The sequence below is a fragment of the Chinchilla lanigera genome, unplaced genomic scaffold (genome assembly GCF_000276665.1).
Source record: "Chinchilla lanigera isolate Chin_1 unplaced genomic scaffold, ChiLan1.0 scaffold00025, whole genome shotgun sequence".
Taxonomy (NCBI): domain Eukaryota; kingdom Metazoa; phylum Chordata; class Mammalia; order Rodentia; family Chinchillidae; genus Chinchilla; species Chinchilla lanigera.
Genome location: NW_004955426.1, coordinates 23445815 through 23459613, shown reverse-complemented (window position 1 = coordinate 23459613; position 13799 = coordinate 23445815). Strand labels below are relative to the sequence as shown.

General features: G+C 42.6%; 1 protein-coding gene across 2 annotated transcripts in view; it reads right to left on the bottom strand.

Moving 5' to 3' along the window:
• Osmr (oncostatin M receptor) overlaps nucleotides 1–13799 on the bottom strand; it is a 69793-nt gene that overhangs the window by 5465 nt on the left and 50529 nt on the right. For both annotated transcript variants that reach the window (XM_013514951.1, XM_013514950.1), the window contains exons 8-14: nucleotides 12455–12597; nucleotides 11788–11941; nucleotides 7615–7691; nucleotides 6028–6250; nucleotides 3026–3205; nucleotides 1916–2020; nucleotides 364–537 (exon numbers count right to left, since the gene is read on the bottom strand). In XM_013514951.1, the coding sequence (XP_013370405.1) occupies nucleotides 364–537; nucleotides 1916–2020; nucleotides 3026–3205; nucleotides 6028–6250; nucleotides 7615–7691; nucleotides 11788–11941; nucleotides 12455–12597 (1056 nt within the window). The remainder of the gene's footprint in view (nucleotides 1–363; nucleotides 538–1915; nucleotides 2021–3025; nucleotides 3206–6027; nucleotides 6251–7614; nucleotides 7692–11787; nucleotides 11942–12454; nucleotides 12598–13799) is intronic.

The following is a 13799-nucleotide window of genomic DNA, read 5'->3' as shown; positions in this document are numbered from 1 at the left end:
AAATTCAAAGACCCAATCCAAAACTGGGCAGCTGAGATGAATACACACTTCTCAGATCATGAAATACAAATGGCAAATAAATACATGAGAAAATGTTCAACATCATTAGTCATTAGAGAAATGCAAATTAAAACAACATCGAGATTCTATCTCACTGCAGTAAGAATGGCTAGCATTAAGAAACCAAGCCACTGTTTTTTAAGTAAGTTAAAATAGCTCCCCCCCCCCATATTGCTTATCTTCCTCTTGACCATAAAACCCCACATGAAGGGCACTTAGGCTGGCCAGTCAGAGATGGCAGCCTTCTGGGTGCTCTTGAATACTGAGATCTTGAAAGCACAAAGCAGTCTAATGCTGCCTCACCTGGAAGACCCTCCTTTACAGAATCTGGGTGGCACTCGGTGCTGTTGGACTTCAAACAGACATAGTACCCTTGTATGAAGCCACGCTGGGACTCAGTGTCATAGTCCTTCCAACTCAGAGTGAAGGAGTGGGGTGTCAAGTTCGCCACGGCCACTTGAGGGCTGTCCAAAGGAGCTAGGAGAGAAGGTGGGGACAGGAAAATGTCACAATCCGGAAATAGTATCAGAAAATTCCTATCTACAGAAAACACAACCACAGCCAGCTCTGAAGGTTGTAAGAACATATGCCAGGCTAAGGAGTTTTACCTGTTTCCCAGAAGGATTTATGCCTTAATAGAGTTTGTGAAAGCCAGCAAAGAGTAGAACCATCTTTTTGTTTAGGCCTTGACTTTCACAGATGAAGAAACAGACACCCAGAGTGGCCAAGTAGCTTGCACAGGGTCACTTGATTCTGTTCATGAATTCTAAACACTATTGGAGGAAGATTCAACCACAAAGAATGTACTGAAATGAAGATGAACGGGAGAAAGAGGCAGGGTTATGTTGAAAAAGGACAGGAAGCATTTTGGAAGAATTCTAATTCCCAGATGAAGGCAATGCACTTATCCAAATACCACTGAAAAATACCTGGGAATTTCATTCTGAAGGCTTTCTTGGGCCTGTTTCCTCCTTCGCGTGCTTATGCACGCCTGACTGTGCACACGGACACACAGAAGCAGTGCACCTCCCGGCTGTTTGAGAGCAGCCAGAACCAGCATGGGCTCCCAAAGGAACCCACTCTGAGAGTTGGTTTGTGAGTGTGAGCAGTTCAGGGCCCTGCACACAGCTTGAAGCTGCAAGGGCTTGGATGCGGAAGAAGGCGAGGGACAGCGACTGCATCTTAGAGGGGCAACTGCACAGTGTGTCCGGATAGACTTAAAGACGATAAGCAAAATGAAAAAGTGAGTTCAAAGCTTTTGACACAAGTAGTCCACTTCTAGGCCTTCATTTAAAAACCATACTATGAATAAGGACAAGAACTTAGATCAAACAAAGAGGATTCAGACATAAAGGAGGGGAACTTTTACTTGAAAATGAATTTTATAGTTCATAAATGAAAATCACTGTAATAATTCTAAATTGCCCAACAGGTGATTTCACACATTCATACATTGCGTCATTTTTCAGTTAGAAAAATGACATTAAATAAGTAATATTTAATGACATGAATCAAAAAAGTAGTTGACAAAATGTGTAGAGTAAGACCCCAGTTTTAGGGAAAACGGCAATCCTAGGATACACCAAAAATATTAACTCTGGATTTTTGCCTTTGGGTGTTAAAAGTAGCAGTGATTTTTACCTTTTCCTTTTGCATAACATTTTATAAATTGCCTTTAATGAAATGTTTTACATTTGCATGACTGTAAAATAATTTTTAAAACTCATTTCCCAGAAAAAAATGGGACTATGAAAATTAGGTAAGTGGATGTAAACTTCCTAAACCCCACACTAGGAGTTTATGGATGGTTCTGAACAAGTCTTCACAAGGGGCACATTAAATGTTTTAAACTTACCAAGTTCCTGGGTATATCCTGTTTTTTTCTCTACTAAGTAAGCAGTCTTGTCTGTAGATAGTTCATAAATTCCGAAGTTGTATCGGATCCCTGGTCTAAAAGCATCTAGAGGAGAAAAGTCAATGAATTGTCAGTAACAGAATAAAAGTCTCTTTAATTTGGAAAAGAAAACTGTGAAAATGAATTTGTGTTACTCTAATTATTTCACTCTCAGATTTCCTGCATTTTTCACCACCAACTTTCCTTCTTCTGCTAAGCCTTAGCATGCTTCCTGCTGCAGACACCTGATCCCAAGGGACTGTCCTCTGCAGCGTCCTTTCCAGCAAGAGCTCTCCAACATGCTCTTATCCTTGCACAGAAAACTGGGCACACGGTTGGACCAAAGGCATAGAACCTCTTTAAACCCTCCGGTGACTTCAATCTCCTTAAAGTCATTTGCTCCTCTTTTTACATTAAAGCTGAGGTTCTTCATCAGTTTGCTTCCACTTCCTCACTTCCCCCACATCTGCATCTCTGCAATCTTGCCGAAGAGCCCTCCGGGCCACTGAAAAATAGCAAAGGCCTGGGCACCTCCGAAAGTTCTCACATCCTTCCGGTAGATGGCGCCACCCACCGTCTCCCGCTTAAACCACAAACAAACTCAGGCTTTTTGACTTGGCTAACCAGCAAGCTTCAAACGATAAATCCAGTGTAAGAAGTGAAAGTTTAAAAGTTCTACAAGTTTATTAAAATTGAAGGAGTTTATGATTGAATTCCACCAACTCTTACGTCATAAACGTCTCTCCAAACCACGCGCTTCTCTGATTTTGTAAAAGCAGTCTGGGTAACTGTTCTAATGTCTGTCTGTGTTCACCGGAGACCACTGATTTAGAAGAGCAAGTTCATCAGAATCATGAAAACCTATACAAACCTGATACCTACATACCTTGCAAAAGCTGTATTTAAAGTTCAAATTTTAGAATACATTTTTGTGAAATGCGAGCTCCTAGCATCCAGGATGTATTTTCATTTCCACATATTAGTTTAGCGCAGTGTCTGTGGGGTCAACAAGCGAGCCTGGCTGAACTTGTTGAAGGTGGCTACAATGGGATGATATCATGGGAGTTTTACCTGAACTGATGACTGTACTTGTGGTATTGGAACCTAAATACTTCCACTGCAAATCACAGTGCAGGTTCTGTGGATGCTCACACCAGTCTACAACATGTCCTGCTCTGTCTCCATATCGGGGGTTCCAAGATACAAGAAATCCATCCTTGGTGCCATTAATTTTTTCTTCTTCAACCTCTTCTGCACAGAAAGAAAAAGAACAGTGCTCTGACTTAATAATTGTAACTCTTTAAAAGTTTCTGAAGAGGAAAATAAACATACATATGCAAAATATCTGCTACAGTTTGAATCTAAAATGCCCTCCAAAGACCAATTGTTGAAGACTTGGTTCTCAACATTTAGGAAGTGGGATTCAGATGGAGGAAGTTAGGTCATGGGACTGTGCCCTTCAAAGGGCTATGGGGACTGTGGTGCCTTTCTCTCCCTCTTTGCTTCCTGGACCTGAGGTGTGTACTTGAGCTCCACCATGCTCTCTCCACCATGATGTGCTGCCTCACTACAGCTGACCATGGACTAAACCTCTGAAACCATGATCCAAAATAAACATTTCCTCTTACCTTAGGTATTTTGTCACAGCCACAGAAAGCTTACTAAAACTCTATCTAACAGCTAAGAGCCAGGACTTAGGTGTAGAAAGCTTCCATAGGTCCTGCTCTTACTTCTCAGTAGATTCTTACACCTGACTTTCACCTATGCTTCATCCTGGAGTCCAGAGACCCAACCAGATTCTGGCCCTAAGAACAGGAGTCAGAAAACTATTACCAGCAGGACAATTTCAGCTCTGAGGTTTATTTTCACTGACCCTTGAGTAAAGAAGGATTTTTAAAAAATAAACAAACCAACAAAAGAGAGTGTAGGATATTTAACCAACACTATATGACCCACAAAGCCTACAATATTTGCTCCTCTACCAAGAAATTTGCTCATCCTTGCCCTGGAACTGTGGTGGTACTAGATCCGTTTTCAAAAACTATCTCTTGAATGAATGATTAATGCAGCTTAGCTCTCCTACGATAATGCTGGAGGCCCTGAATTAATCACTGCTTCTGAAGGGGAAGGTATTAAGCAGAAAATATCAGATGTAAATGAGATTGGATCAAGCAGAGAAGTGGACATAATTTGTGAAAGAGGTTACCATTTCAGCCCACTTTAATACAGCAAGGCAGGTTTCCTAACCTCTAACACTTTGAATAAAGGGCCTCAAGGAACTGTCTGATTTCAAGTAGGGCCATGCCCTGACTTTGAAGCAGGAGCATGTCTCCTGCTTGGCTTACATTAAAAACTGATTTTTTTGTTTATCTGCAATTGAAATTGCACTGGGTATCCTACATGGCAATTCCGATTACAACTGAATATTGCTGTGAAAGCCTGCAGCTATTAATTTTTCTAGGACATGAAATGGTTAAACCATGATCGACGCACTAAAAGGAATATGTAGTCCTATCTGTAAGGTAAAAGCCAAAGAAGGCTTTATATATTTCTTCCTATGGCTTCCTTATCTTTCTCCCTCAAATAATCAAATTCCCCCATCATGCTGAGGCAGACATTTTTCGCTTTGCTTATTCATCCAGGTTAAAATTAAACTCCATATCTAGGACTGTAATTCTTACCAAGTTGCTTCTTTAAAATTGCAAATATATTTTGAGGGAAGGGAGTAGAGTAAGGGCATCTTTTATGTCAGTCCCTCCTGACATCCTAGTGTGAACTGGCTTAGCCCCCGCATTATGGGTTGAGGAACATGGACCACTTAAGGAAGGCTAGCTAGAGCCTCACAGGGAAGAGGACTGGGAATGTGAAGGCAGGACACAGGGATGAAGGCACGGTAGGAACCCATGGACAGAGAAGACCCCACCCCTGAGAACAGCAGGTAGGTCTGACTGGCCCTCAGGAGGGGCAGGCTTTCTTTCATCTACCAGCTCCCTCAGAAATGCCCACTTCTCCTGTTCTGGTCCTAACAAAGCCAGAATATACCTATTTACTCCTTTCTCTAATACGCTCACTCACAAACTTAGTTTTTGTTTTGTGGTATGACTCTGATTTCTTTTGTTTATCTAACACACACCAGATAGTTCTTCAAAAAACAATACAGCCAGGCATGCTGGTACATGCCTGTATCCCAGCATGACTGGGAGGCTGAGGGAGGAGGACTGCTGTGAGATCAAGGCCAGCCTGAACTATATAGCAAGACCCTGAGTCAATAAATAAATAAATAAATAAATAAATAAATAAAACCACCCCCTCATTGGTCCACTTGACCCAAATGTAAGGTAAGGCTGAATAACTGGTACAATATAACTGTAGAAGCAGATCACAAATGTTACAGTAGAAACTAAAGGGCGACATTATTGAAAGGTGGATAAATAACGTAGAGTGCCAACTACCAGTTGCTTTATGGCCACAGGTGCATCGTGTTATAGTACGTGACTGAGGGGGCTTACTGTACTCCACTTTTTCTACAGCTTTACCAGGAAAGAAACTGATGTCACTGACGACTTCGCAGGTGAGGTCATTTCCCCCTCGCTTGCTCTGTTGCATGTTAAGACTGGTCAGTGATCATCTTTTGTTCTACATAATTGTCACGGCAACCCCTGAAAGATGATGCCAATTGGTCTTATCTCTGTAAATGTTTATGGGCTCTTGGTAGGTGACAAAGACTGACAAAATTTTTTACAACACAGTAAATGCAGCTCACATTTCACAAGCCACAAACCATTGAAATACCCTAATTCTCAGTAAGGACTGTTTGTGGGGCTGCATTTACTTGAATAAATCTGAGATAATTCTCCAAGTACGTTGAAGAACACCAGGACAGAAATGATCTGAGCTATGGCTGAAGTCTCCCTGCTACCATGAAGAGACCGTCCCATGGAAATACCAGGTTCAAAAGGAAATGACTAATAGTGCTTAGTTGCTATCTCTCCGAGGTACTGTCTTCTCAATCTGTCCATAACTACTTGGGAATATCATCAACATTTTAGAGAATGAAGACAAAACTAACTCACCATTCCCAGAGTTTTCAGATATGACAATCTCCGAGGTGGGGGAAGGGCCCACACTGTTGTTAGCCGTGACCTGGATTTGGTAAGAGCCTTGGTCGAGGGTTAGTTCTGTGCCATTGGTGGGTGCAGGAATACACAAGAGCTTTAACTCAGATTTTTTATCTAAATTTTTTGCAACTATATTGTAGAATAGGATCTTGCCATTGGCATGAAATTTTGACAGTGGCTGAAAAAAAATATTGACAATCATTTCAAAATGGACTTTACTTTGAATGGATTTTAGGTTTTTATATACTTTTTCATCTCTTCTGTCCCATAACTGCCCAACATCCACATGTGCAAACACACACACACAGCAGCAAATTCAGTTTAACAATGAAAATAGTCCTCCACACCAAGCTTGGAATCAGGCAGCCAAATCTAACCAAACTGAGTAGAGAGGATGATCGCTTGCCGACAATGCTCAAGCTAGAATTTGCCCAGAGAGGAGAGACCTGACTTCGAATCATGAGGATAGGAGACTCTAACTTGGAAGGAAAACAAAGATGCGAGGGGCAGCTGAGAAGAGACCACCCATGGGCAGAAACTGCACACCTGGAGGGTCAGGGGGGTCCTGGCCTCACCCCTCATCCAGTTGTACCCAGAGCCTACCTCCCTTCTTCTAAAAGATCCTCCAGGTCCCTGAGAATTGCTTGCCTACACATCCCAGCACCCCCCGAGACACTGGCCTTGCTGTTTGCAGCCCTCGCCCTGAGGCCGGAAAGAGGCTGTCTGCTTGGGATGTGGACAGAGCCTGGTCATGAGGCTGACAGGTCCACATGTGTGCGCACAAAGCCCTTGCGGAAGGTGCCCAACGAGAGGTGGGGAAAGCAGTGTAGGCTTCCGCAGGGGATCGACTCTCTCCACACTGCCATGTTTGGGTCTGAAACACTGGACAACCCCAGTTCTAAATGCCACGCTGGCCTTCCAGGATGTCACAAAGGATGTTAGGCCAAGTGGAAGGAAAATAGTTAGTTTATATTACAGTTTTATAGCTTGACTTGTAGTTTTTAGATATAAATGAATAATTAATTAATTAATTTTGTGGCTCTGGGAACCCACGCCCTCTTGTATGCTAGGCGGGCACTCTTCCAGTAAGCTACATCCTCAGCCCTTTATACTTCTGATTTTGAGACAGGATCTCACTGAGTTATCCAGGCTTGTCTCAAACTTGTGATCCTTCTGCCTCAGCCTCCTGAGTACCTGGGATTACCAGTGTGTGTGCCACCGCACCCAGCTCACAATTTTAAAATATGGTGTGTGGTTGTCCATAGATACCTGGCTCTGGATCCTACACAAGCTGGGACTAGGCTTGAGTAGGATTTACAGCGAAGAAGGTTCTAGGAATGAGAATTGGCCATCAGTGGCAGAGGCTGTGAGGAGAATTACAGCTCAAGAATTAGGACACGAGTGTGCAATGAGATTCCTGCACGGGGTGAGCGATTTTATTAGATTAACGTCACACTCTCTATAGAGAGACTACTAATACCCAGTTTCACCATGATGCACACAGTGGAAGCAAGCTAGATGTTTTAAAGCTACATAACTTACCTTCCAGAACAAGGTCACATTATGAAGTCCTTCATTGGACTTCACTATTCTCCAGACATCAAGAGCCTTGGAGGGAGCTGAAATTAACCAAAACAGTCCTTGGGTCACACGATGTGTGCACAGCAAGACATGCACTCAGCTTCTAAGACCGGGATGACGCCTGCCTCCTCCCTGTCTCGCCTTTTCCTTCTCTGTGGCTTCTACTCACCACAGCCACACTGCTCATGCTTCTGCAGGGAGCACATAGTTGGTGCTTAGAAAAGATCCGCTGCCCCTGAAAATGGCATCACACTAGAAGCCTTTATAAATGTCAAGGCCTACAACTTCCAGAAGCCAGCAAAAAGTCCTGAAATCGTCTGTCAATTAGATCAGTTCTAGAAAGTAAATTAGGTAATTTCCTACATTTTACTTTCTAGGCGGCGGGCCACAGCTACCTCTTTGTGCCACTTGCAAAGGCTGCCACTGGTACAGAAAGGGCAGGGCCTCTGCTGTCATGAACTGCCCTGCAGGCCCTTCGCTGAAGTCACTAGAAATACCTCCTCGTCCCCCTTTGCTGCCTGGGCCTGGGTCAGTGCCTGCCTGTGCACACGTAGGGCACCTGCTGCCACTCCCCTCTGAGATGGTCTTACTACACTGTTCCACAGTCATTTGCTTCCCTGTCTCTCTGTCTATAAGGCATAGGACCACGGGCCCAGGAGCCGGCCTCATTTGACTGTGACACTGTCACATATGGCTCAGGGCCTAGCATTTAGTGAAAGGTTATAAACAGTGTTTGAATGAATAAAAAGCAAACTAAGACAGAAGCTAGGAAGGGAACTGCCTAAATGCTTCAAAACCCTTTTTTTCCCCTTGTGTCCATCCCTAGCTCAAAAATCCATGCAAACTTCATTTACTGACTGGTTGGCTGGTTGGTTGATTGATTTCCATGGAATTTACACCTGCTCAATCAACTTGTCCTGAGGAGAAATCAAGTCATTTAACTCAAATTAGCTACATATGGGTGCCTTCACATAAAACTATTTGGGAGTATCTCATGTATACAAAATGACAGCTAATATCTACAGAAGGATTACTAAATCCCAGGCCAGTCCTGTTTTATATATACTAACTCACTTAATCCTCCTAGCTCTATCAGGTAGATATTCTTATTTATCATTTCTGTAGATAAGGAAACTAGGCCCTACAGAGATTAAACAAATTGTGCAAAATTATTTAGATGTAAGAGGAATGCCATGATTTTAACCGAAGATAGTCATGGTCTCAGCAATGATGTTATGTGCCTTTAGGAACTATATAGTCATTTGAAGTTTCAGCTTGAATGGAAAGTTCAAGTAAATGCACTTAAAAAGTATCTTGGTGACTGAGAAAATAATAAAATCAATATAATTTATTTTAAATTCTTTAAGAAGTGTATATCATCATCATTCATGTTTTAAAATACTACTAATGCATTAATGAGCACATAGTTGTCCGTTTAAGTCATTGTGTTTAATATTGCATAATAATCTGTATTCTATAGGGAATCACACTTTCCACTCTCAGAGTTTTGTTATGGTCCTACTTAAATAAGCACAGGACAAAATAAAAATAGTGAAAAAAAAATTTGTAACACTCCTCAGCCACCAGAACTATTTGGCGTTAGCTGCTAGTTTGTCCACAGAGACAAGTTATGCCACACACAATGGTGCACACCTCTCAGCCCAGCACTTGGGCTAAGGTCGGAGGATCGTGAGTTCCAGACTAGGCCAGCTTATGGAGTGAGACCCCGTCGCAGAGTAACTAAAAATTACAAAAACAAAAGAGGCAACATGAAAGTAGAGGAGAAAAGAAAAAAAAAGAAAAGATAAAAAGAAACGAAAACAAGAGAAAAAGGAAAAGACCCACAGGTATTGCGATCCCCCTGTAGCGGAGTCCCAACAGCAGGCCTCCTTTTCAAATCCAGTTTTAAACACATCTCTCTGCTCATCTACACGTTGTGAATGTACTGGGATTCTGTCTCTGCTTTTTCAAGGTGAAAATAAAATGATATCATCTCCCTTTCATGACTTCAATTTTGTAATATAAATCCTCCATGCTAAAATGGTTTAAAAGTCTGCCTAAAACCCAGACATGGTGGTCCATGCTTGTAATCCTAGCACTCTGAGAGGCTGAGGCAGAGGTTTGTAAGTTCCGGGCCAGCCCAGATGATTTAGCAAGACCCTGTCTCAAAATAAAAAATTTTAACAAGGGCTGGGATGGAGCTCAGTGAGAACGGCCTGGATTCAATCCCCAGTAGTGAAAATAAATAGTTACGTAAATAAATAAGACAAATTTTAAAGTGTTAAACAGTAACCATCACAAAATTAACAAAACTAACAAGGTATTTTACCTTTTTTATGTTCTTTTATGAGAAAGCAGGTAATTTGTGCTTTGATGGAAAAAAGCTCTTTGAAAGAGTTGTTTTGAAAAGTAGCACAAAGATTTATCTCCATCTTGCAGTCTACAATACTCAAAAATTAACACTTAGATCATTTTGCATTATTATGTTAGTTACTGACACTTTCTACTTGTGAGGGGTAAGCTGGGTTCTCGATCTGATTATCCTGGGAGCTACCCAATTGGAGGCATGACCTGCGTGCTTCCTGGGGTCCCCAGTCCCTGCTACTCTCACTCTGTCCAAACTATTTCCCAAACACCACCATCTGAGCCGCTTTGCTCTCCACACGCTTCCGCCCTGCTGTCTCTGCCTAGGGGCGGGTCAGCCACGGAGAGAACCCTCTGATACTAAACGAAGCCTCCCCTCCTTTAAGTTGCAAGTGTGGGTATTTTGTCTCAGCAACAGATAAACGGGCCAACCCAATACTCAATTTAAAGGTGACCCATATTTTTTTTAAAGTATGGAAGCAGAGTTCAATTCACTAAATAAGCCATTGGAAAAGCCAGTATTAAAATAAATACTTTATTGAAACCTCTGGCACAGTTTCACATTCCAAACTTAGTGCAAAATATCCACCTGGCTTGTAACTGATGGCTCAGAATATAAAACAGTGCTGCGACATAGCTGACAGCACAGCTTCTGATTAACCGCCTTCTCTCTCTGCCATTAGAGCTACTGCTTCAAAATGGGCCTCCGAGAATGCCACAGAAAGAGCTCTGACCCCGCCGCCACAACAGGAACAAAAAGAATGCTTGTAATCCTCCCTCCGGCAGTAGCATAGCCAGGACACGAATTGACCTGATTGCCAAGTTGTAAAGACAACTTCAAAGAAGAAATCACGCAGAGCCCAGACTGCAGCTCTGGAGCCAGGCTGTGAGTAGCAGCTCGGTGCCTTCCCGGATCAGCCAGCACAATCACCCTACCTGTCTGTACCTTGGTGTCCTCACCTATAAAATGAGGTTGTGACACCACCTGCACATGTCACAAGGATAAAAGAGAAAAGCACAATGAGCACTTGGAGCTCCGTCTGGCACACAGTAAGAGTCAGCTGCCACTGTTATCATCATATCTCTGCTGCCCATTCACACTGTAAACCGGATGAATCTCCTCACTCCATGGACGTAGCTGCCTCACCTAGAAGGCAGGCATCCCAGTGCTTATTATCTTGAACTGGAAAGAGTTGGGTGCAAGGCCAGCCGTCTCTCCTGAGGCCCATTTGAGCTCGGGCACATAGTTACTGATGAAAAGAAACTGTGCGGTCAGTACTGAAGAAATTCTACCACCACGAGCAGCAGAGAAAAGACCTGGTGTGCCACGGCTAGAACAAACCACTTACCAATAAAGAGCAAGGGTGCAGATATCGTTACATCCCCAAACACAGCTTTACTTGTCTATAAAAGACCAACAACTTCCATAGCACTAGAGCTTGATTTGTCCCCAGTCCTGAATTAAACATCCTCAATACCAATTTATATGGCTGAGATCCAGTGTGGATACAGCGATGTGCAGCTTATAAACTTTTGGAAAAATTTAAGGTAAGAGAGAAAATGTACAGTAGAAATAATACTGACATCCAATGTTTGAAGTTGATGTCTACCCACTCACTAGGCGTTTAATCCAATTTTTTAAAATGGCATCGTGTTTCTGTTTTTATATTTCCCTCCTAACTTTTGGTGCGTGAAAGGTGCTCAGGGAACCCAACCCACTTCCTGAGACTTAGGCGCTCCTTGGGGTAAATGACGGGGAGCCGAACATACCGGCTTCAGCTGTGACGAGGGTTGCAGCGGCCCATTTGCTCCATTTCCACACATGACGGGCACTGGCACAGCGGATGCGGACCACATACTCTGTGTCCGGCTGCAGCTCACTGAACAGAAACTCACCATTCCCCTTGATGGAGACATTGTGCTCCTTGATAAAAGAAAAGAAAGAGGAAAAAGAGTAAACGTGGAAGTATTGGTGCACAGAACTCACTGCAAGGCCACAGCAGAGCACAGCCAATCCTGATCTGCAGATCAGGTCTTTGCAAACAAAGAAAAGCAAATCCCAAGGTCTTCGTCCCAGTGCTGAAAGTGTATGGTTAACTCATGGCCCCTTTTAACACATGACCTCCATCAGTGAACCCGCACAGAAATGAGTTTAAAGTGATTTTAGTCTGTCTGTTCAGTACATAAAGGATTTTTGAAAATAGAAAATTAAGCAGTATTCTTTTTTTTTTTTTCTAGTACTGGGGATTGAACACAGAGCCTTAGATCTGACCCTCTTCCCAGATTCCTCCCTTTAAATTCCCTCCTTTGAGTAAGGGTCTTGCTAAATCATTAAATTGTCCAGTCTGAGCTAGACTTGTGATCCTCCTGCCTCAGCCTGTTAGAGTGCTAAGATCACAGGTGTATGCAACCATATCTATTTATGCAGTGTTCTTACCTGTCTCACATTTTCTTTATCATGAAGTTCAATCTGACACAAAAGTGTGACATAATTCCTAAAGACAGGCACCTTCCAAGTCACTGTGGCATTTGTGGCACTCACATTTTTAAAGTAGACACTCTCGGGAGCCTTCAGGTGAACTAAGGAAAGAAAAAGAAACAACAAAAATAATTCAAAGGACTTTGGCAAATAGGCAGTTCATCTCTTCCTCTACTTGTTTAACAGGTACCTTTTGTCTGTGTCTAAGAAAATGGCAAACTAAAACGTTACTCACTGACAAGATAAAATATGCCAACTACTAGCTTTGCTCTTTTACTAATCACACTTGATATTTTGAAAAAAATACAGAAAAAAAACAACCCAAAAATGTTTGAAACATGTGCAGGCAGATTATAGAGGGGAGCTAAAACTTGAAGAAGATAGGCCATGAAGGAAGAGTATAACCAAACCCAGTGTCTAACCAAAATACCATTAATAATGGCAAGGGTATAATCCAAAATTCTAAATATACAGGAATATTCCAGAAAAATGTCTCCAATTCCCAAGGGAAAAGAAAATCAATAGATCCCAAACTCCAGATGACCTCAATGGGGCACTGTTAAACAAAGACTTCACATAGCTCTATGAGGTAAACACAACTAAAATGAATAGAAGGAAACAGTTCTCAGCATAGAAAGAGAAAGAGGCAAATGAAAATTTTACAACTGCAAAGCATAGTATCTGAAATTTAAGAAAAACCTGGATGGGTTGCATTCTAAGAAAGATTAAGGTGTCCCCTAAGAACTCTGAATGGAAGGAAGACAGCAGCGAAGAGACAGGGACCAGACTGGGAGGTTCTACTGCACTGGCAGTGAATTCCCTTTGGTTTGATTGGATTTCCAATCAGTTCTCCCAACTCTTGGCCTTGGATGAGAACACAATAGTGTGAGCGAGTGACACCGTGGAGTAAAGTTTCAAAAGGAAGAGCTCTAGGGAAGCAAGCAGCATGAGGGAGACAGTGGAGAGGGCTGTGTGTGACAGTGACTCCATGAAGTTATTTGTGAATGCCTGTGCCCACTTCCCAGTTGCTCACGCCTGGACCCGTTCTTACCCAACATACTAAAGGCTTTGAGGATTGAATGAAGACTCTTGTCCACGACCCAGTCTAAACAGGGGGACACACAGAACATACTTAAAAAGGGCCGCAATAGCTTGGAAAACAGAACTTGCACTGGAACCACAGGTACACTGAAGGCAGGATGAACTGCAGCCCACACCTAACCAGACCAACGGTCAGCCAAAATGAAATTCTGACACTCCCAAGAGGGTCTGTACACTCAGAATCCCAAACATAACACACAAA